This window comes from Oxyura jamaicensis, chromosome 1, assembly GCF_011077185.1.
Source record: "Oxyura jamaicensis isolate SHBP4307 breed ruddy duck chromosome 1, BPBGC_Ojam_1.0, whole genome shotgun sequence".
Lineage (NCBI taxonomy): Eukaryota > Metazoa > Chordata > Aves > Anseriformes > Anatidae > Oxyura > Oxyura jamaicensis.
In genome coordinates this window covers 184,320,603-184,342,360 of record NC_048893.1, presented here as the reverse complement: position 1 = coordinate 184,342,360, position 21,758 = coordinate 184,320,603, and the positions used below count along the sequence as shown (strand labels likewise).

Genomic DNA, 21,758 nt, shown 5'->3' with positions numbered 1-21,758 from the left:
GAGCCTTGGTGTCACACGGGAATTAAAGGAATCAGCAACAGGAAAACCATTCTTGACTCTTCTTGGAAAAATGATACTTATCTGGTCAGTGTTACAGTCTGATGTAAAACAATTACTAGGACAGTTTCAGTAAAACTATTAGGGACTGCCTAAAAGTATGAAGTTGGCCTTCAATTCCTTGCTCTGTAGCAGTGCTTCCCAAATCACACTTGCCTGCACTAAGAGGCAGACCATGGTCCCCATGGAAGTTCGAGTGCGGGCTGCAAGACTGAATAATGGGCTGGCCTCTGCGTGTACTTCTTACACCAGCTACTCTAATTCAAGTATTATAGGAAATGGCACCCCAGTTCCTGGTCGCTCCTGGGCTAAGGAATGCAGGCAATGAAGGATGCAGAGAGCCACCGGGATGGGCAGAAGGGAAGATGAGGGGTGGAGAAGGGCAAACCAAAAGGGGGAAGAGCGATTTTCAAAAAGAAAGTGCACACCTCTTTAGGTGCTCATACATACCTACTTCTGCCACCTCCTAGATCTTTCAGGCCTGTCTAACTGTGACAAGGCTAACAGCTGTAGGAACACCATATCCTGCATCTACCGCTGTTGTGTTGGGTTTTGCATGCTGTCTGTAAGAGGCAGAAGTCCAAATGTCTGGTCAGGACACGCTATGCAAAGGAAGACGCAGTGAAACTCTATTAATGAGATTTGCTTCTTAAAAAAAAGTGCTTAGTCAGATCAGAAGTCTGTCTTCTTTAGTTATTTACTGTCTTCTGGACCGGAGACTTATTCGTTATAAAATCCAGCGTTCCTCCTCCCCTATCCTTCCTCTGCTCTGGTTCATCCTGTGGTTTGTAACAGTTTGGAAAACTTTAGGGGCATTCCTAAGTGGTTACAGATGTGTGAGGATGCACACTACAGGCCACTTCATCAAGAAGATGACATAACCCTGCATGCCAGCCTCAGAAGTTCATTTAATACTGAACTTGGAGACACGACTGTCCCAGACTCACTGCGTGCCTGTTGGAAGGGATGGGATTATAACAGCAGCTGGCAGCGCTCCGTTCCAAGAAAGCTCACAGCATTATTCAGTCTTGAGTTCCCTCTTCCTCTGTGGAGGCATTTGATTCTTAATCTCTTCTATGGATTCTTAACCCTTTTGATGTACTTCTCCCCTCAAGTTTTTACACCCACATCTTTTTACTAAAATATGGGTGAAAGTATTAATAAGGCATCACGGCTGCACACCTATTCTGAACACTATTTACAAGTCCTCGCTAAGCATGCATTTGCATGAAAAACTGTCTAGCAAGTACTTTACAAAATCCAGCACAGAGAAGTAGTAATTTAGTTAAAATTCATTGCACTGCTTTTCCCGAATCCAACTGTTCAACTGGAGGTTAACCTGATGCTGCAGGGTACCTATAACCACGCACTACTAATGCAACTCCTCACCTCTATCTCAGTGGTATCTGCCACACAGACCGAAAAACCACTACTGCTTTAAAAGGCTCAAAGCCAAGAGTTGTTTGGAGACTTCTGTTCTGTCCATCACTCTGTCACTGCTCTGCTGGGACACTCTGGCCAGAACCCGCTTTGTTTTCTCTCACCAGTGTCTTGTAAAATTGAAAGGTAACTGCAGCTTGCTGTGTACAACCAGATTTCTCTTCCATGGAAACAGAGGTGGAGAAACACAAACGTGCTATCCTGGGACTAGAGGTGGCTTCTACAAGGAAGACGATACCAGCATTGTCAAAAAACAGATAGAAAAGACACTGGCTTGAAAATTAGTCAAGGAAGTGACAGTCTGATAAGGAGAGGACGGAACTGGACTGAAGACTGTCGCACTTGAAGAGGAGGAGTGGAAGCTGCACAAAGGGTTGTTGACATTACAGCAACTGAGGGAAGAACAGGAAAAAAAGATGTGGGGGAGCACTGGGAGAGGCAAGTAGGAAAATCGGTGCAAACTGAAAGTCGTCAGAGGACCAGGTTATTGCATGAAATAAGCTGAATGGATGCAAGGGAGTTTAAAAGGCAACAAGTGATGCATTTTTTCAGGCAGCAGGGCTGCTGGAAGCAGCAGAAGAGAACAACACTGAGTGCTGCTGATGGCAGAAAAGACAGTGGTTCCATTAGATCTAGATTCTTCTTTCCTTTAAAGATCTTGCATACATTCTAAGGGAATACATGAAAATTGATGCTGACAAATAGGTAGACAACAGACGGATGGGAAAATAACTGGGAATTGAAACAGGAGTTCATGTTGCCTAGAAAATAACATAGGTAGGGAAAAACAAAGGTCTTGCACTAGCATTGGTGAAGGTCATCTACAGGAAGAGTATTACACAGCTGAAGGACAGTATTTCAATACCATCATAAAAATATTCCATACAATTTAAGAAATGTTATCCCTCACAAGGGTTTCTCTTTAAGCACTGGATCACCAGTGCATAGCTCCTTGTAATTTTTTCCCCATTGTCTATTTACTTATTTCCCACTACCAGAAAATGCAATGAATCTTTATGGATTTAGACTTCTGTATGAACATCTCTCTTCTTTGAGGAACACATTTTAATAATATAGAAGGCAGCTCTGCATTGCATCATTTCTTTGATGTCAGGGGATGATGCAGTGGGCTAGAGAGAGAATTTAGAGGTGCTTAAAATTACTGCCTTTTCACAATTAACTTCTGTTCTAATATTCACTGTCACATTTTCTGTGTATGAATAGCTACTCTATTTTTCCCCATATCAAAGATTTCAGTGAATGTATCACCTCACACAGAGCACAGTAAGTAGGTGCTACCAAGCACGACACATGTGCCCAAGCCATAAAAGAAATTAAACGGCACTGTAATCTACGGTTTGAAGTCAAATATGCAATCATAATAGCAATCATATTGTAAGGCACACGTATAAAGGCAGAGTTAAAATTGCACATAAAAACCCATCTGAACCTTAGAGGGACACTGCTCGAGTCCACAGCAAGATTCCAGGGGAAAGCTGATGGCTATTTGGGATCTTTTCACCATAAAAAATTCAACAATGGGAGATTTGGATTACCACAGTGGGGAAATCTCCAGCTTTCCGATGAGAGGCAGAGAAAGGTCACAAGCTATTAGTCTATAAAATCACAGCAATAATTACTTTAACATACTAACATTCCCCATCCTCTGAGCCTTCCAGCCTCAGGCTCCTAACAACAAAAGCATCCAGCTCCCCTGGAAGATATGAAAACCATCCTTAATGGCATTAGTTCGATTAAAAACATCTCTATCAGGTGTTTTAAGCAGCGTATCTGGTAACGTTATATCACAGAAAGTATACGTTGGCCCACGCATCAGACAAGAACGTGGGAATCTCTTCCTTCTCCATTGCTATAAATTTTTAGCTTCTTGCTTTATGACCTTAAGACAAGATCTCAAACCTATTGTTGGCCTAAGGCTAAGAATCGCTTAATTTGAGATGCTGGCTGCAGCGTTGACTGGGAGGAGGAATTCCCACATTTGGAAAAAAATCATGCAGAGGAAAGCTCTGTGGATGTCTGGCTTAAATGACAACCTGCCCCCCCAGACAAGGCAGACTATGGGAGGCCGGCTGGGCTTTGGCAAGCTAAATCCCGATAGCAGAAGGCAGGCACGGTGAGCAAATGGCTGTGCAAGTCTCTGTGATGACCACAGCAATGCAGGCAGATTTTAGAGCAAATTGAATTTTCAGCTTAAGACAACACGAGCCGGTTTTCGTGCTTTAGAGCTGAGTTCTGGCAAAGACATTTCGAACTTTCCAAACTGCTGAAGAGATTACAAAAGTGGCCAGCAGTAGCTAAGCAGGGAGAATGGGCTGTAACTCGGTAATGTATTCTACTGTGATAAAATTCCCTTTCAGTGAGGCCATGACTCCTGTCCTTGAGTCCCTTTGGTAGGGGAAAGGAAAAATAAAAGGAATCAAACAAAAAGCAAAGAACGGGCTGAAATTACTCCTCAGGGCCTTCCCTGCAGCGCTGGCACTCTCAAGTTGTACCTGGGCTCCAGCAAGAGGCTTTAGCCATTGCAACGCTAATTAATGAGGGCGCTTTGGAAAATGCCCTTCAGTCCCCTGCTGTGACCGCTGCTCTGCTCGCTAAATGTCTCCCGCAAGTCCTTTAGACTCTTTTGAAGCTGGAACATGCGCTGCACAGTTTGGGGCAACAGAGCAGCTTTCCCCGGATGGGACTTCCCTTCAGGTTGTTAATGTAGCAGGTGCAGGGTGCACAGAGAATAGGCAGGAAGCGAAGCTGTGGCTGCCAGCCCCACAGGGCTCAGGGGCCCTACAAGGAGCTGGCTGAAGAGAAAAGAAGTCCAACTTCAAGCTGCAAAGGCCACTCCACAGCTGTCTCTGAGCAGCCAGAGCTGAACAGTGCAAGTCCCAGAAAGAGAGGGAAAATCTCACCTACAGGGAGACGGCCGTGCATTAGCAGAAATTCTGTTCTGAAGCACTGCATGCCTCTGAGCCCACAAGAAAAGCCCACAGTGCTGGCAGCAGCGGCTGTGAGCTGGAATAAATGCAACTGCACCAAGTGCACCTACCGGGGGAGAGGTGCCAGGCACTGGGTGCACCCATCCAGACAGCAGTGAGCAGAGAACCCGGAGGGAAGCGACCGTGCTAGTGAGGGTTTTAAATGTGCAGGTTTTTATGCTGCGTGCCTCTCTGGACATCAGCAGAGAAACTCAAAACAGGCAAAATACAAATCATGACTGTTTTCATTCCAGCCAAAGTTAAGAGCATGCAGAGGCTTCCAGGGGACTTGCACATGGGTGTTCAGACTCACTGTACTGAGACTGAGGAAACAGTGCTCCTTACACTGCTCTTGACAAGAGCAAAATGATTAAAATTCAACTTTCCCAAGAATGGCAGAGCCAGCCAGAGGCTACTGACCCAGAGGCAGCTATTGAAAGACAGCAGGTGTGAGAAGATCTTGCTGCTCTTCTATTGCTAAACCTGACATTAAATGATGTTTGAAGCTAGTAGTGTTGAGGGAGAGCTCGGCTGGGAGAAGGAAAAATAATACTGGATGTAAACCATAGCTTAAGAGAAGGGGAGCATAAAATAACATACTGAACTCTCAGCAGTTTGCTCCGAGTTCAGAACACTGCTCAGGAAGATGCTTCCCATACTAAAAGGAACAGATTTATGACAAGCTTGTAATTAAACTGTCTGAAGGACCAATAAACTTCTGCATGCTGTTGTTTTTATGCCACTTTAAACATAATTAATGCAAGCGTTGTGTGTGAATCTGTCTATCTTGGCTTGACTGGAGGGCTGCCTTTTTTTTTCCCCAGTTCTCTGTTTTTATGGTATGCATTGCCGGGTGTCCATCAGCGCTCCAGCTTCAGTGGCACGACATCTCTGGTCTGTTCGTGTATCCTTCTTCCACAGAGCAATTAAATAAAGAAAACAAAACAGAACACCCATGATCTAAGCCACTCAACATACTTTAATACAGCTTTTTTTTTTTTTTTTTGTGGGGGGGGGGGGGGGGGGGGAGGGAGGGGGAGACAGTTATTTACCAATATAGAAGTCAGTTCAAAATCTGAACAATTTATCTGCTCCTTTGTGAAAGTCACTGAGCGCCTCCTGGTTTAATCACCAGCCATACCTAGGTACCTGTACTATTCACAGTGAGAATAGAAAAAGACAGTGGCAAAGTCAGAACACCTCCAGATTTCAAAGAGTGATTTCTGAAACCTACTTCAAAATTTTAACTGCTATTGACATACTTGGTAACATTTTAAAAGTTGAAATTAAATACACATGCACCTGTGTATGCATGATTTATATAATGTGCAAAGAAAAGAACATGCCCTAAAACTCAATGAAAATCCAAATACTTACCATTATTCTTAGTGCTAGCGTCAAGTTTTCCTTTGCAGCTTTTGCTGTATAGCTTTGAACTTATTTGGTCTTGTTTTTACATGGACTACCTTGCAAGCTTCCTACTTTTAAGGAAGTTTCAGATACGCAAATATCTGAAGACAATGGGACTGAGATAAAACAACATTTGTATAAGATGAAAGAAACTATGCTCAAGTTGGCTTCCTCTGAGGAAAAAAAATCTTTCCTTTTCATATATCAGTAACTAAGAGATTTCACGTCTTTGGTAAATTTTAATCAATAATCACCTCAAATGCTGTTATGAAAATTAAAAATCAGACTGTTTTAGCTGTAGGTGATAGCGTTATTCAAAATCCTACCTGAAAGCCAGCAAAACCAATAATTCTTCTTTGTTCAGGGACCATTGGCTTAGTTTTTATTTATTCTTTGTACAGTGTTGATACACCAACCTCAGATCCAAAGCAGGGTCAGACAAATAATGACTGCTACTAATAAAAAAACACAACTGAAAAATCCACTGATCTGACAATCTACCCATCACTCGCTGATTACTGCAGAACCGACTCCCACCTTCCCTCTTCAGTGCCAAAGTATCCACTGAGGTTTCTGTTCTCTGAATACTTCTGACAGGGCAAATTCTAGGACCACGTGAAGTGATGGAAATGCTCCTAGAAGCACTCGTACAGATCCAGTATGAGGAAGAGGTCCAAAGAATGAACTCCGTGGGATGCAAAACATTTAACTTCATGTGGCCAATACATTTGACTTCATGCAGATAGAGCAGTTAACCTACCTACGGACAATTACCTGTGAAAACACAAACTCAGTTTAATCTGAAGATGCTGAATTGCACAGCTACAATTCTCGCACTCCACTTGGAGGCTAGACATTTGGAACGTGAATAACACCATTAACCCAGGAGAATTAGGTAAGCCTCATGGTTTTTCAATGACTTAGTTTTTGTCTGCACTAATTTTACCTCCAAATCTGCATGTCTGAAACTCCACACTCTTTAAGTCTGCTTAAAGTGATTACGTCTTTTCAGTAAATCTTTGATTGTTCTTTCTCCTGGCTGCAGAGCTGTCTGCCTGCAATTTCTCAAAAGAGCGCCCGGATTTCATGTCCATTGGCCCCTGCATTCCTGCCAAAGCCCTGCAGAAATGAGAGCTGCTGCAGCTGCCAGGGTTTATTTACACACATTCCTGCCTCAAATTGAATTAATGAGCATAATTTAACTCAGGCAATGTCCTCTACAGCTCTTGTTTCCCTTTGCCCCTCTTGACATTTCTTTCTCTCACACAACCACTCTTGTAGTCTTTCTTAAAGTAGCATCAAAAGGGATTCCGATGTAAAAAGTAATTGCAAACACATAGTGAATCCCATCTGAGCTGATAAATTTGTACAGATCTGCTTAAAACCTACTTTAACAGAAGCTCAGGATCCCCTTGACAAGTATCCACAAAGTTAATTTAAACTTATTTGTACTGATCAAGCCAACTTTGTCAGTTTAGCAATGACCTTCCGGATTAATCAGTCACAAAAGACCAAACCCTGGAAAGAGTTCAGAGAAGAAAGAGAGCCAGGAACGAGAAGAACTGATACTACAACCTATCTACAGTTGTTGTTTCATGTTCATACATTGTATTTGGCAAATCTTTTGGACTCCAGCCCATTTCTTCCCTCAGCTTTGGAAGTCTGCACCCATGGCACAAGGGCTCTCAACATCAACGAGCCTCGTGGGTGCTGTATGGACACGCCATATACAGAAGGCCCTGTTACTCCACTAAGTAGGCCAGTGCAGTATTTCCCACCTGCTATGTCAAATATAAAAAGCAAATATTTCTCCAAATAGTCACATTGATGTGATAATGAAGTCACTCATTCTCCCCTGTTATCACACTGTATGGGCATGGTATCTCACATCTTGAAAGCCTTAGCACACGAGCTGTGTAATTCTACAAGAAGTGCATGAAAGAAAGGGAACGAAATCTATAATAATAAATGTATTTGCTACATCAGCACTTCGCAAGCTACAAGCATCATGAACAAGAACATTCCAGCAGCACTTTGAAACTCTAGATCCATAGGAAAAAACAGACTGCTTGGCACACAACAATTCAGCCTTCTAGGAAGGCCGTTCTCTTGTGAAGGTCCCACAGACCTGTATTTGGCCAGTTATGCTGATTTCTGGAGAGGATTCTCCTTCCCCTAAAGGCTAACAAGATACTTTAGAATATTTCAGTGAGAAATCTGTATATTCCAGGACTTGGTGTTGAAATGACAAACTCTACAGACTTGAGTTTGCAACTGCCACAAACAGAAACTATTCAAGTAGTTCCAGTAAAATCAGCAGAGTGACTGTGTGAGAAAGGTACTCACCACGGTCATGTAACAGGCAGGCAGGCTGGGACTGGAGTTCAAAGGATCATCCCAGGAATCTCTCCTGAAAAACTTGTTCTCATTGGAGAATGCAGGACTGACGTTGAGGCACATGTCAGTTGCCTCCTTCTGCACATACAACAAGAAGCTGATATATACCATGCTGCTTGATGCCCCATTGCAGAAAACAGATTCAAGTGTGAATGCTAACAGGCAGAAAATAATCAGGGTGAGCGTATGTGCATGCATGAGCGTCCAAAATTGGACTTTTGAACTCAAGCAGAAGCCTGCTCTAGCTGGAACCAGTACAAGCTGGTTGTAAATTTTGATATTGTTTGGACTAAGCAGAAGTGGCATGTCCCGAATCCTCAGACTAACAAAGAGACATGGGACACTACCCTCAGTTACAAGGCTGATCATGGGTAATGCTTCTGCACACAGACCATTTAGATTAGGAAAACCAACAGGGCTTGTGGTTCCATGCCCCCCCTAAAAAAAAGGGTCCCCAAAAAGACTAATTGGTCTTGGAAAAGGTGTGATGGGGCGAGAGAAGTGCAGGGTTGGAAAGAAGGTGAAGATGTTGGAGAAAACATCCCAAAGAACAGGGATGTTCATGGGCCTTGACCTTGACCAGGGACCTTGACCTTGAGGCTGCTCAACACCACGAGCAGTGGCACAGCAGGGACCATTCCAGTTTTCTGCCCCGATTTCACAGGCCAGCAGTGACCTCCCTGCAGAGAAGGGAATTCAAGACCTAGGGAACATAATGCTGTGGTGGGAGCAAACGAGAATAATCAAGTAGGGTAGCTGCACTGGTTCTGAACTCAGTATCCAGATCCACTGAAGACGTCATTTACTTTGCCTTGCTTGTGACAGCCAACACTTGGCTGAATTTGAATTCTTACATGCCACTTTCATTTTAGAAGCTGATGCAGACTACAAATGGCTTTAAAACAATTCTGCTTGTTTGAACATGAGTTCATCGTGTTTTGCTGACTACTGAGATCAAAAGACCAGAAGGCACCTATTCTTCACAGTCCTAACTCTACATGCACCCAGTAGTTTCACTTAAAAGTTCTCTCTGCTGTTTCCAACTTCATTAAATTTCCACGCCCCTCAGTAAATACCTTCTCCCTTACGCAGCTGAAATCAAACACACTTGTCCACAGATGTGGTCACTGGATCTTTAGAAATCATTTTAGATTTTATGGCTGCCTTTCATACATCTTTTGGTTTGTGTGGAGATGTCAGTAGTTCAAGCATTCGTTTGCTCTTCACATATATTCTCAATGAACAGTAGCGGTTAGACCGATCAGCTTCAATAAGATTTTGCCTAGCCCCAAGTGAAAATAGCACCTAAGGAAAATGACTTGACAGAGCCTGATTTGTTGTCGTCTCCTGCCACCCCCACCAGATGTCCAACTTGTTACTCCATATGTGCACTTCTCCCTCCTCTATTTTTGATTTTTCTTTGTATATTGGCATGCAGTTGTATGAAAGCACAGTGAAAATCAATTGCATAACATTGTCAAAGAAATTCACCATGATTGCCTCTCACTTTTATGTCATTACAGTGGAAAAACTTCACTTGAATTTGGTAAGGCCTTCCCTCAATGCAACTTTTGTTAAAGCAAAGCTTGAAGTGGTTACCTTTCATGCTTCTCTGAAATTATGGACATGGAAAGAGCCTAAAAATACCCCTTTTTGGTACATCTCTCTCAAATACTCTCAGAACTCCATAACAAGAATATTTCTTCCACATGTGAAAATGAAATGCCAAACATCAGCTCTTCTACTGTACGTGCATACCTTATTGGATAAAACACAGCAAGCAACCACTTACCAAGATACAGAAACTATGCGACTAATGAAAGAAACACAGAAGTAAAACCCTTTGTCTACCAAAACAGATGCTTACTGAAAATATTGCTCAAAAGAAGTTTTTGCAGAAGTGTCACTTTTTGTAGATTCTAAAATAACACTCTGCTAGCCTTATTATCTTCCCTTCTAGTAACTCAAACATTTTACACACCACCTGCACAATGGCAAGCAATGAAACGAATGCAGAATTGAAACTGTGAAAGCCAATAATTCTTCATCTGATCGCTCATATTCCTTGCTCTGTCTCTAGATCGGAATCCTATTCCCTTAGTGTCTCTCTGGCTCAGAGTTGGGGGCACCACACTAACACAGGTGGAGCTGATAGAGGGTAGGTGTTGATTCTCTTCTTTCCTAGGAACCTTCTGAAAACATCTAATGCCCTGAATAGAAGATTTCAGCATAACTGAGTCCATCACTTTAGAGAATGAGATGAAGGAACTAAGTTTACGTATAATATTTTTATGGCTACATTTCTTTGTAATGAATTGGCACTCTCCACTTGAACAGAGACATCCGCGGGGAAAAGTATCTTCACAGAAACAAATTCTATTTGACACCATGAATTTGGGTTTCCCTATTTACCAAAAACAAATAAAGCCATTTTGGGTCAACTTTAACATGTACTCTACAGTGCAGCCACTGTACTGAATCCTGTCCCCTTCTCCTCCAGCATTGTCCAAAATACAACGTATGCTATAGAGCAAGGACGCTTACACTTGTCTTTTGCACGTGTACATGTCTGTGTGTATAACAACACTACTGTTCCTGAACCCTTGCTCCAGCTTTCTCTGCATTCATTGGCCTGCTGGAGTCTACAATAAGCATAACACTGTGTGACTTATGTCACTCATATGTATGTATACTGGAAAAGGGCGGTAAGTCTAGGGCTGTGCTCCTTCCAAGATTCTTGGCAAGAGACTGCAGCTCTAAGTGGTGGAAATAACTCTCTTCCCAACATCAGGCTACTGAGAATGGCCATTGCTGGGTTTTATGCTAAAAAGAACAAGGGTAACACACCTGATCATGAGTGGGTCCTTCACACTTCAGGCATTATGTTACAGACAACACTTCTCTGTCCTTCTTTCCTCTCAATCCCATTGAATCACATATTAGTCTACAGAAAACATAGCCCACTGAAAGTGCATGTGAGTGTCTGCTTAGCACCACTTTTATAATATTATTTTCTACAGGCCCCTGCCTAAGCCTTCTGATAAGATTGCTATCATAGAAATACCAGCTCAACTGATATACACAAGAAATTATGCTCTACAAGACAAATAGCTGCATTTTGACTACTTCTACAGACATCCAAAGGCACTTCCAAAATTTACAGCTTTCAGGTTAGAAACAATTTTTATCTTTACCATATCCACCGATGGAGAAGTAGCACAAGATACTAGCATTGCTTCAGGCTGCTGTATGAACAGGAAATCAGTAGGGGACAGACTGCCCCAGATGACCCATGATCACATGTGGGATATTTGGGAAGGCTGTACTCCTTCCAGCCTCCCTGCTCCCAAAGCCTGTGCACCCACGTCAGTCTTAGCACAATATAAGCAAGATCATTTCCACTCCTCAGGGCTTTTTGGATCAAATTTTGACATAACACAATTGGGAAAAAAATGATCTCATGAAACATATACTGTAGGGAGGAAAGGGAATAAAGGTATGTTTCAAATTGATCTGGAAATATTTTTCCCATAGAAAATAGGTTTTTCTCTTCCAAAAATACAACCCAAGCAGCACAGGGAAAAAACAGTGGTGTGGAACACAAATATAGCAAAACAAAGTACTCCTCAGCAAACAAAAAAAAACTAATTCCAATAAAGTAAATTCAAATAAAAACATAACATGACCCTCCTGTCCCCAAGGAAAGGAAACATCCCAATAAAACTCCAAATATCTGCTATCTGGGCTCTCCTGAGTCCATCAGAAAACAAAAGGACTTAAGTGTGACCAGAGCAAGCTATAAAACCACTAGTTCCAACTCAGAGTCACCTACTGCCCTCTGGAATAAATCCCATCTGTTATTCACGTTGTTTTCTAAAGGAGTTACAACTTTGTTGATGAGAGCTTTAAATGCCTGTTAAGAAATCATCTTACATATACAATTGCTCTATGACCTTTTCTTCTTTCTATCTGAGATCATAAGAACAGCAGCATATTGCTCTTTTATTACTTTCATATTCTCCCTCCCACCCACCATCATCCATACTAGACCATTAAGGTAACAAACTCCAAGTAGGAAGAGGTTATTGCTCAGTGCCTGCACAACGCCTTCACCATGCCCAGAAGCATGGCTGCTTCCTACAGATAACAGCCACAGAGAAGTGCTGAATAATGAATCTGTGCAAGAGCAGACCCAAATTTCTTTCTATAGCGTTGCCCTCCAACTCACCCCACATGCCCTAAGTAGCCCACTGTTAGCCTAAAAAACTGATTGGCAAAAGATGTTACAGAGGCTGAGCACTTCTCAAGACACAAAAAAAACTGGTTGGCTACTCTCCAGTTATAATAATTTTAAATAATGTAATTAAAGACTAAAAGACTATTCTAGAGTTAAAGATTAATCTAAGAGTTACTAAAAAATACTTGAAAGACAATGCAATCTTTGGGAATAGCCAGAATGGGTTCACAAGGGGAAGACCAGCCTCACTAAATTTCCTTTTATGACAGTGTTACCCATTTAGTTCACTAAGTGAATCAAGCAGATGTAATTTTTTTGGACTTCAGCAAAGCTTTCCATACTGTCTCTCACAGTACCCTTCAGGATAAAACATCCAGCTTATAGCTAGACAAGTATATAATATGATGGGTGAACAATTAGCTGATGGGTTGGACTGAAAGGGTGATAAGTAAACATGGTTATATCACGCTGGCGTCCAGTTACTAGTGAGGTTCCTCCATTTTAGGACCAGTTCTCTTTAACGTTTTCATAAATGACTTGGATGTAGGACTAGAAGGTGTTTTGAGTTAAGTTTGAAGATGATACTAATTTAGGAGGAGCAGTTGGCTCCATTGAAGGTAGAGAGTCCTTGCAGAAAGATCCTGACAACTTAAAGAGCTGGGCACTCACCAGCAATGAAGTTGTATGAAGTTTAACAAGAAGGCGTTGGATTCTTCACCTGGGAAGGGGCAACCCTGGATATATGTACAGAATGGGGGGATGAGAGGCTGGAGAGCAGCAGAAATGGATCTGGGGGTTCTGGTCAACAGCAAGCTAAACACAAGCCAGCAGTGTGCCTTGGCAGCCAAAAGGGCCAACTGTACCCTGGGGTGCAGCAGGCCCAGCGCTGCCAGCCAGCTGAGGGAAGGGATTGTCCCGCTCTGCTCTGAGCTGTGCGGCCTCACCTTGAGCACTCTGTGAAGTTTCGGGTGCCCACAATATAAGAAGAACATACAATTATTAGAGAGTGTCCAAAGGACGGCAACAAAGATGGGGAAGGGTCTGGAGGGCAAGACACATGAGAAGCAACTGCCGTCAATTGGTTTGTGCAGCCCAGAGCAGAGCAGGCTGAGGGGAGGCCTCATGGCGGCCTGCAGCTCCCTCACGAGGGGAGTGGAGGGGCAGGCGCTGAGCTCTGCTCTCTGGGGACAGCGACAGGACCCGAGGGAACGGCATGGAGCTGGGACAGGGGAGGGTCAGACTGGGGGTTAGGGAAAGGTTCTGCACCCAGAGGGTGGTTGGTCACAGGAACTGACTCCCCAGGGAAATGGTCACAGCCCTGAGCCTGCCAGAGTTCAACAAGCATTTGGACAGTGCTCTCAGACACATGGTTTGGTTTTTGGGTGGTCCTTTGTGGAGCCAGGAGTTGGACTCAGTGATCCTTGTGGGTCCCTTCCAACCTAGAATATTCTTGGATTCTATGAAAAGAAAAAGCATTTTCTTTGTGTGCAAGGATGCACACAAACTCCTGTCATACATGTCAAACCCACACTGTAGAGCTGTTTGGTTTTCCTCTGTTCTGATGCAGAATGCAGACTACATTTGAAATGCTCTGATCCACTATGGCAAGTCATGCATTTAGCCTTTCACTGCTTGTCAACATGACTCACAATATAGTCTTTTTTTTTTTTTTTTTTTAGACATGAATATTAGTGTTCACTGCCTCTGGTAAAATACAGTAGCTGCTTTTCTAAATTTAAAAGCCAGCTGTTTCTAATTAAGAAAATACTGAGTAGGATGTCTTCCAAACATCTTCCCACAAGCATGCAGCAAGACTTTGCTACTTTCAAATACAAGAAAAAGTGATTTAGGGGCAATTTTGAAGGACATTAAGTAATCCTGTACTGCAAACTGAATAAAGATACAGTTTTTGAAGCACAGTCAATTACCAAAGGACTGTAATTCTATCCAGAGTGAAGAAGCTTGTTCCTGTGTTCCTGGACACCGCTATACACCACTCCAAAACAGAAACAGCAAAAAAACCTAGATAATCTGCCAGTTATGCCTAAGTGTAAATGTCTTATGTTGCACTGTATTTCAACTTAAGCTACTGAGTTGTGTTTAAACTTGTTAAAAGCTACCCGATCTCAAAACAGACGTTGGCCAGACAGCGTGGCTAGTGTCCAGCTTTCATTACAATACTGAAAGAAAAACAGCTGACAACTTATGCATGCTGTTTGCACAACCTGTGGGGAGCAACTTACCTACAGTCACTTTTGTAATGCTCATCCATTTAACACACAAGTCCAGTAGCCACAGTCTAGGGGAGGAATAAATGCCAAACAGAAGGTGGGCATGTGAAGAACCAAAAGAGATCTCAAGGCCAGCTGACTGACCAGCTGTGCACTGCTGATCCAGAACCAGAACGAGTTTTTATGTCCGTGGCTTAACCCTATTTTTATACAGCACTACAAGGAAATGTCAACACAGTACTGGGCATGGCTGCACATACGGTCCGGCTATAGCGCTTTCATGAATTAATTTCAAATGAGAAACAACACTAAGTCATCTTTAATAAATACTTAGGATATATTTGTCTTAGAGTTTACAAACACGTTAAGTGACATGTTACTGGGGGGTTAGCCTCCAGAAAGCAACCATGTTTAGCCTCCTAATTTCACATTCAGAAGTTATTAACAACATTGATTTTACCCCTATCATTTTTTTCATCTCTTTTTTGGTGTATCATACAGAACAACACTAGGGACCTAAAAATGACATTCATTTCTGAAATCCACATGTGGATCATAAAAACAACCAATCTACTCCTTCAACAGATGCTTAAAAATATATGCATGCTTCATTAGTCTAATTTGTCTACTTGGAGCATAGTCCAAAAATGCAGAGAAAGTTCCAAAACCACATCAAGTGCCATGGAGACCACTGTGCATAATAATAAAAACAAACACAATCAGCAGGCATTAAGAACCTCGACTTGCAGGCAAAGTCTGCTTTTTGACTAACAGCTGAATGAAGAATTTCCACAGACCAAAACACTGACACCACAACGTAATGTGCAACTGATTGCAGACAAACCACAATCAAAGCAGCCAATTTTCTAATGAGCGCCAAACACCACAGAAATATGAGAAGCCAAAGAGAACAACAACAGAGACCTCTGGAAAAAAAACGTCTAGTGTAGAGAAAAAGGCAGAAATATTCTGGAAAGCATGAAAATTTACACTAAGCTGTCACTATTTCAGTATAGATTTGAAACAGCAGTAACTGTTTATTCTGTTGCAATAATGATTATCATCTTGTCTTCGGTTTGTTTGTTTTGTGTTATTTTTAAGTCTTCCCATGCAGGTTTCTCACAGGCTTTGTCAAGAACGGAATCAGCAAGATTTAAGAGAATTTCAGACTGAAGGCCAGCTAAAAAAACAGTTTTGCAAAGTAAATTAGACCCTCTAGATCACCTTCCCCTCTCCAAACCAAGTTACCTACTGCAACAGCTACGGTCTATCTGTCATGCTAGTAGCACATCCATAGAAAAGAACAGGAAGGTTTCCTAGGAGAGGGATAGTTGTTTTCTTGATGAACCACTGATTTGAATAAGCACTGCTACTGACGTATTACATGGGATCAACTGGACATCTCCACTACTGGGATCTTTTTAAAAAAATACCCTGTCAAAGATGATGCACGTCTTTCTTAAACTCTAAGTAAATAGTCAAATAACCTAGCAAGAATCTGACAACTCAGCTGTAGTTTAAAAAGTCTCCGATAAAGGATTCCATTAGAGTTAGAAAAGGATTAGAGTGACTCCTATGTTCAGCTGTTTCCACTATGCAGAAGCAGAGCTGCTGGCACAACAATTTATTCTCAACAGAGGTTGTAAAGAAGTGAAGTGCAGCAGCTCCATCTGCAACGCCTCCAGCTGTGATGGGACTGGAAGGCTCAGATGAGGAAAGGCCTTACGAATATTGCTTCAAGATCACGATGATGCGTTCCAAATTCAAAATGATTCTTAAATCCCAGTTCTGAGCTATGACCATATACATATAACACAACAAAAGAATATAAAAATCTAGAAATTAATAATTTGCACTGTGGATTAGCCACAATCTACGACCCTCTCAAAACTGATTAAAACCCTATTATTCCTCCCCCTCCCCCCTTAAAGTTGAAAGAGTAATAATACTAGATTTCCTGAAGAAATGTCATTAACGTTAACGACTAACAAAGCAAAGGCAAAACACTATGGAAATAAATGGCAAAACTCACAGCTCAGTAGTAGTCTTTTCTCTAACCAGAGCCAATACCTGATGCTTCAGAGAGGTGAAAGGAAGGACCCTCCCTTAAAACACTATAAATAGTGTTTGAGCCTGGGGAGTGGAAGGAGGAGATCTGTTGTTCTTCATCTTAGATAATGTCTGGATCAAGAATAAAAGCTTTCATACACATATAACATCTTATTGTATGTGTACATACACGTGCTTTCATATCCCAGTATGTGCATGGGTGGGCTTATGTGCACACAAATTTTGATCCCATACAGTGTAATATTATTCTCGAAAACCCAAAGTATGCTGCAACTCCTATGAAGAAACATCCAAAAAATATGAGCAGCATTTCATACACACACCTGTATGACATATGCAAGAAATGAGCACAAATACTATTGCTCACTGTTCCCTCCAGGGCACCAAATCTCTATACCCTAATCAAGGAAACAAAATAGCCAGGGTTGCATAAGGGCAGGACTACAGCCCATGTGCTGGTTAGGCTTATGAAATGCAAGCCCCGTAGTTCAGAACAAGGATAATTAAAAAGGCACCCACCTCTTCACGAATGAGCATCAAAGTGGACAGCACTTATTTAAAAGATGAGGTATCTGTTTGTTCCCAACAACCTGTGGCAGTAAAGACACACCTACTAAAAGGTTGGAAAGGATTTAACTGTTGTGCAAAATGTCACCTGGCAGCAGTCAAATACAGTCCACTCTCATGGAAGTATTCGGCTTCCAAAGGCAAGACAAAAATAGGTACCGCTTGTACTCAGTGTAACTGTTTTCTGCAAATAAAAAGATAACTCCCACCCCCTCTCAAAAAAAAAATAAAAATCAGAAAAGCCAAGAAACCTATGATAGGTCTTTCCTTGGTCTTGCATTACTCCTCCTTCTGATACTATTAAAGGAAACTATAATTTGTGTATCTGAAAAGGTAGACCCCAAAACAACCAGTTTATTGTCAGAGTACCAGGTATCTGGAAAAGTTATATTAAAAACTTTTGAAATTTTTATCACTTCTTTGTCTTATTATGTTACTTGCATTCTGTTGTGAAGTACTGTAGCAGAAAAAGAAGAAATATGTTGACTCTTTGACAGCAGAGAATAACTAAGTTGCTTCCCTCTGCCCTCCAAGAGGGGAAAAAATGGTATTATTTTTCCTATGAGAATGCTCAAGATAAAATGGGCAAGAGAAAGAAATACTTAGTGAAAATGGTTTAATAAATCCCAGCAGAAACAAAGCGTCTTTTCACATACTTAAATGTCTGCAAGACTTCATGCTGACATTTGATGAATGGGCAGAGTAAAATGTTTTGCACATTCTATGCCTTTTACTCATGGCACAAAGTCCTGGCTGGCACAGATGCTAAAAAAGTACTACAGTTAAAACCAGCTCCCTTCAAGTGCTATTGGATTTTTCTAGTATGAATATTTAGCAGTTTCTGGAATTCAGTTTATTTTAAAAAATAAACATGTTAACAAGATGTTTAAAAACAAAAAGTAAGCTTTTTGACTCTCCCATTTAGCTGTTAACATATCTTGACTACTTGTAAATACAGAAAGACAAAGAACACCTTGAGTCTGGGAAAAAGTACGGAGATGTGTTTTACTGACTACAGCCTAGTATGATCGCAGCTCATTTCACCATAAACTGGTATTATGACAGCACACAACTATTCAAGAGCCTTTGTGTAAGTTACTGCAAGTGGTAAGCAAATTTCCTTAACCTCAGAAGCTTTCAGTGATTTTACAAAATCAAGAAAAATCCAGTAATCCACCAAAACATGTTATCTAAAACATTAACCAAAACTTTATTTTTTATCTTCAGCAAGATCTTAGTACCATTTCTCAAGTCATAGCATCAGAAAAACCATTTAAACAAAGTTTAAGTGAGAAATATTTTTAGAAGGTATTCAAGCAAAACTAAAACTTCATTAACAAGAAACTTTTTTTGAAGGGTCTGCAATTTATGTTGGAGCAAAAGATGACCAACACCATTTTAAAAAATGGGAGCTATTTGTGAGGGGAAAAAAAAAAAAAAGGTGATAAAGCTAAAAGCTGATAGTCTGACCCTTCTCATAAAAAGGAATAGCTCACCTTATCATTTGTGTAGGAGAAGGTTGACACATTAATGGCAGCACTACAAGTCTGCTGTGGAGGACAAGCAGTTCATGGCTCAGCGTGATACTGAGTAGAATTTCTGCCTAATATATGGAAGTATGAACTACAGCTGCTGATACTGTATGTACCGTGAAACTCACAGAGGACACCATGAAATACTATCAAAGGAGTGAGTTTTGGTCTGTTAGCCACTTACCTGCTGATCCCAGCCTGTCAGCTGTCACTCCTTGCTGCAAAGAGCTGCCTGAAAGCCTGTAATGGCCTCTGTTATCCCCAATGCTTCAGCAGCATATTAAACACAAAATGATGCCAGACTGCTCTTATTGAGTACAATTGTGAGATGAACCTCAAAAATCTCTAACTGATTTCTTTACAGTTGGATTTTTTTTATATATATAATTATGTTCTGGTACAGAAGGGTGACATAAGTTAAATATACTTCAATTCTTTGCTGAAACTTTTTCTTCTTTCTGTACCATAAATGGCATCCTTGCTTTAAACACAACTCTAAACTTTTTATAAAACACTATTTTCTGGTCATTTTGAAAGCAGTTCCACTTCTACAGAATACTTTTTTTACTGTATACTTATTAGTCCCTCATTTTTACTGGAAGCCCCCTATTTTCAATATGCACGAGGTATATTTTTGACAGACATGTGACTGACTCAGTGCGCTCACCACATGCTGAAATAATGACACCAAATGGGAAAATTTCATCACTTGGAATTCAGCTGACACCGAAGGACCAAATGAAACATTCCACTGGTGTTACACAGACCAGTAACGGATCAGCTTCCCTTCTGACCATCTCATGCTATCCTCAAGTCAATTCTGGTTCATTTTAAACAAATGCAGGAAAAAAGGATCAAACATGAAAATATATGGAAGACAGAAACCATCGTGAAAAAAATACAGAGCAAAAAAACGAAGTTTGTACTTGTAATTTTGTAAAAGATGAAGACTAACTAGAAAAACATTAAGGAAAGTGCCACAGCTGTTCAAGTGAACTGCATATTTGTGTAGTATGTACAGTGCATATGATCACATCTCATGTCACCTTTAGAAAAAGAGCTCCTTTAATGAGATGAAGTTAAATGAATGCAGGGATTAAAAAAAAAAAAGATGTTAAAATAATGCATTTAGTATAATACAATCCTTTACAAGCCTCCTGCCCGTGTCCGACAGCAGGGCCCGGTGCTGAGCATCCCTGTGCCGCCGAGCCTTCGTACTGACCTGCCCGAGCATGTCGGGTGCCATGGGGAACGTGGGCCAGATGACCGAGTAGATGCCAAAGAAGACCAGCCAGAGCAGCATGCTTCCCCAGACCGCCAGGTGACTGAACTGTCAAGGAGCAGGGAGAGAAGGAGAGTGAGCACAGCGCGCTTCCCCCACCCACTTCACCCACAGACACTTTTCTGTTCAGGTCTCTGTCAGCCTCACGCAGGCCTGTCTACTGCCCTTGGTTTCAGGCCAGTAGCACAGGTTGTTTAAACAGCATAAAACAGCTCTCCTCTTTAATCTCTGCCTCACGATAGGGCAGGCAGATAGTCTTCTCAGCCAATCTGTCTTACTCCGAGCTCCAAAAACTCACCAGATTTTCCTTAGAGCTCTGATTTCTCTCATCTAGCTCCTGGTTCCCACTGTACACATGCCAGGTTCAACACATACATCAAGGTAGAATTTTTCAAAAGGCACAGGTTAAAGTTCATCCTGACAAATCCCTCATGTCAGATCCCCTGGATGCACACAAGTCACGTGCATCACTTGCATACTTTTCACTGAAGAAGATTCAGTGTTGCGTGATACACCGCCACTTAAACGATCAGCATCTACTGATTACCTTTGCTTTTCTGCTTTAAAAGTGCTTTAGGTGATTTACAGATATGCAATGCAGTTTACACCTTTACTGGCTCTTTAATCTCCAGACTAAGAGTAAATAAAAGCAGTATCAAAGTGACCAAGAACATGTCCAGTACATGTTTCCTTTCAGTTGCATTAAGAAAAGTCATTTCTTCTACACACCCGAACTATTTTGCTGTTCAAGATGATTTAAGCTGTTTTACTTTTACATTGCAGTGGATGGAATCAGTAACTTTGGTTGTAACAAGCAACTGAGCTCACTATTGGCTCCAGCTTTTTTTGGATACCAACAACTCCCGCGGATGATGACTTTGGCTCTAACTCAGAGAAGTACCTGCATAAATCTTAATTACTAAACACATGCGGATTTACGAACATGGCAATGAATTCATGCACTGGTGGCTGTGGTGGACACATGGTATGTTTGTTTAGTTCTCAGCTTTATGCTTTCTATATGATGATTTTATTTGCTTTTTGTTTTTTTAACAGTAAGCCTGACAATCCAAGTGTCTAATACTGCATTTGTGAGACAAACTCAAATTTCTAGAGGGAGGAGAAGAAATTGCTCCTTCCCTGGAAGCACTGAGCATCCTCAGAAAGGTGAGTCCTTGAGCACAAGCAGCGCAAACAAACGAGCAGGGAGCCTGCAGCACCAGTGCAGACTGGCGGATAGCTGGAAGCAACTGGAGGCTGGCTTACAGTGGAAGCATTCATACGGCAGAACTTCAGAGGCGATGGAAAGAACGCTCTTCTAGGCGCTCTCAGAAAGCCGAAATGTTGTTCAACCCTGAAGGCTGCTGGACTAATGAGCAGGCCATGGGATAGGCCCCTTCCTGGGGAGACACTATGGGCAGGAAGGTTACTTTTCCAACTTTTCTATTTGCTCTTTTTCGCCGAGGTGATCCGGCAACTGCTTAAGGAAAAGTTATTCTGATCCAGTTTTAAGGTGAATAAAACTAAGACTAGGAGATTTTTTTATTA

The 21,758-nt window shown here is 41.6% G+C and overlaps 1 protein-coding gene across 5 annotated transcripts in view; it reads right to left on the bottom strand.

The window, feature by feature from the left end:
- Positions 1 to 21,758, bottom strand: part of ATP8A2 (ATPase phospholipid transporting 8A2) — a 324,912-nt gene that overhangs the window by 75,424 nt on the left and 227,730 nt on the right. For all 5 annotated transcript variants that reach the window (XM_035326034.1, XM_035326038.1, XM_035326047.1 and 2 more), the window contains one exon: positions 20,151 to 20,258. In XM_035326034.1, the coding sequence (XP_035181925.1) occupies positions 20,151 to 20,258 (108 nt within the window). The remainder of the gene's footprint in view (positions 1 to 20,150; positions 20,259 to 21,758) is intronic.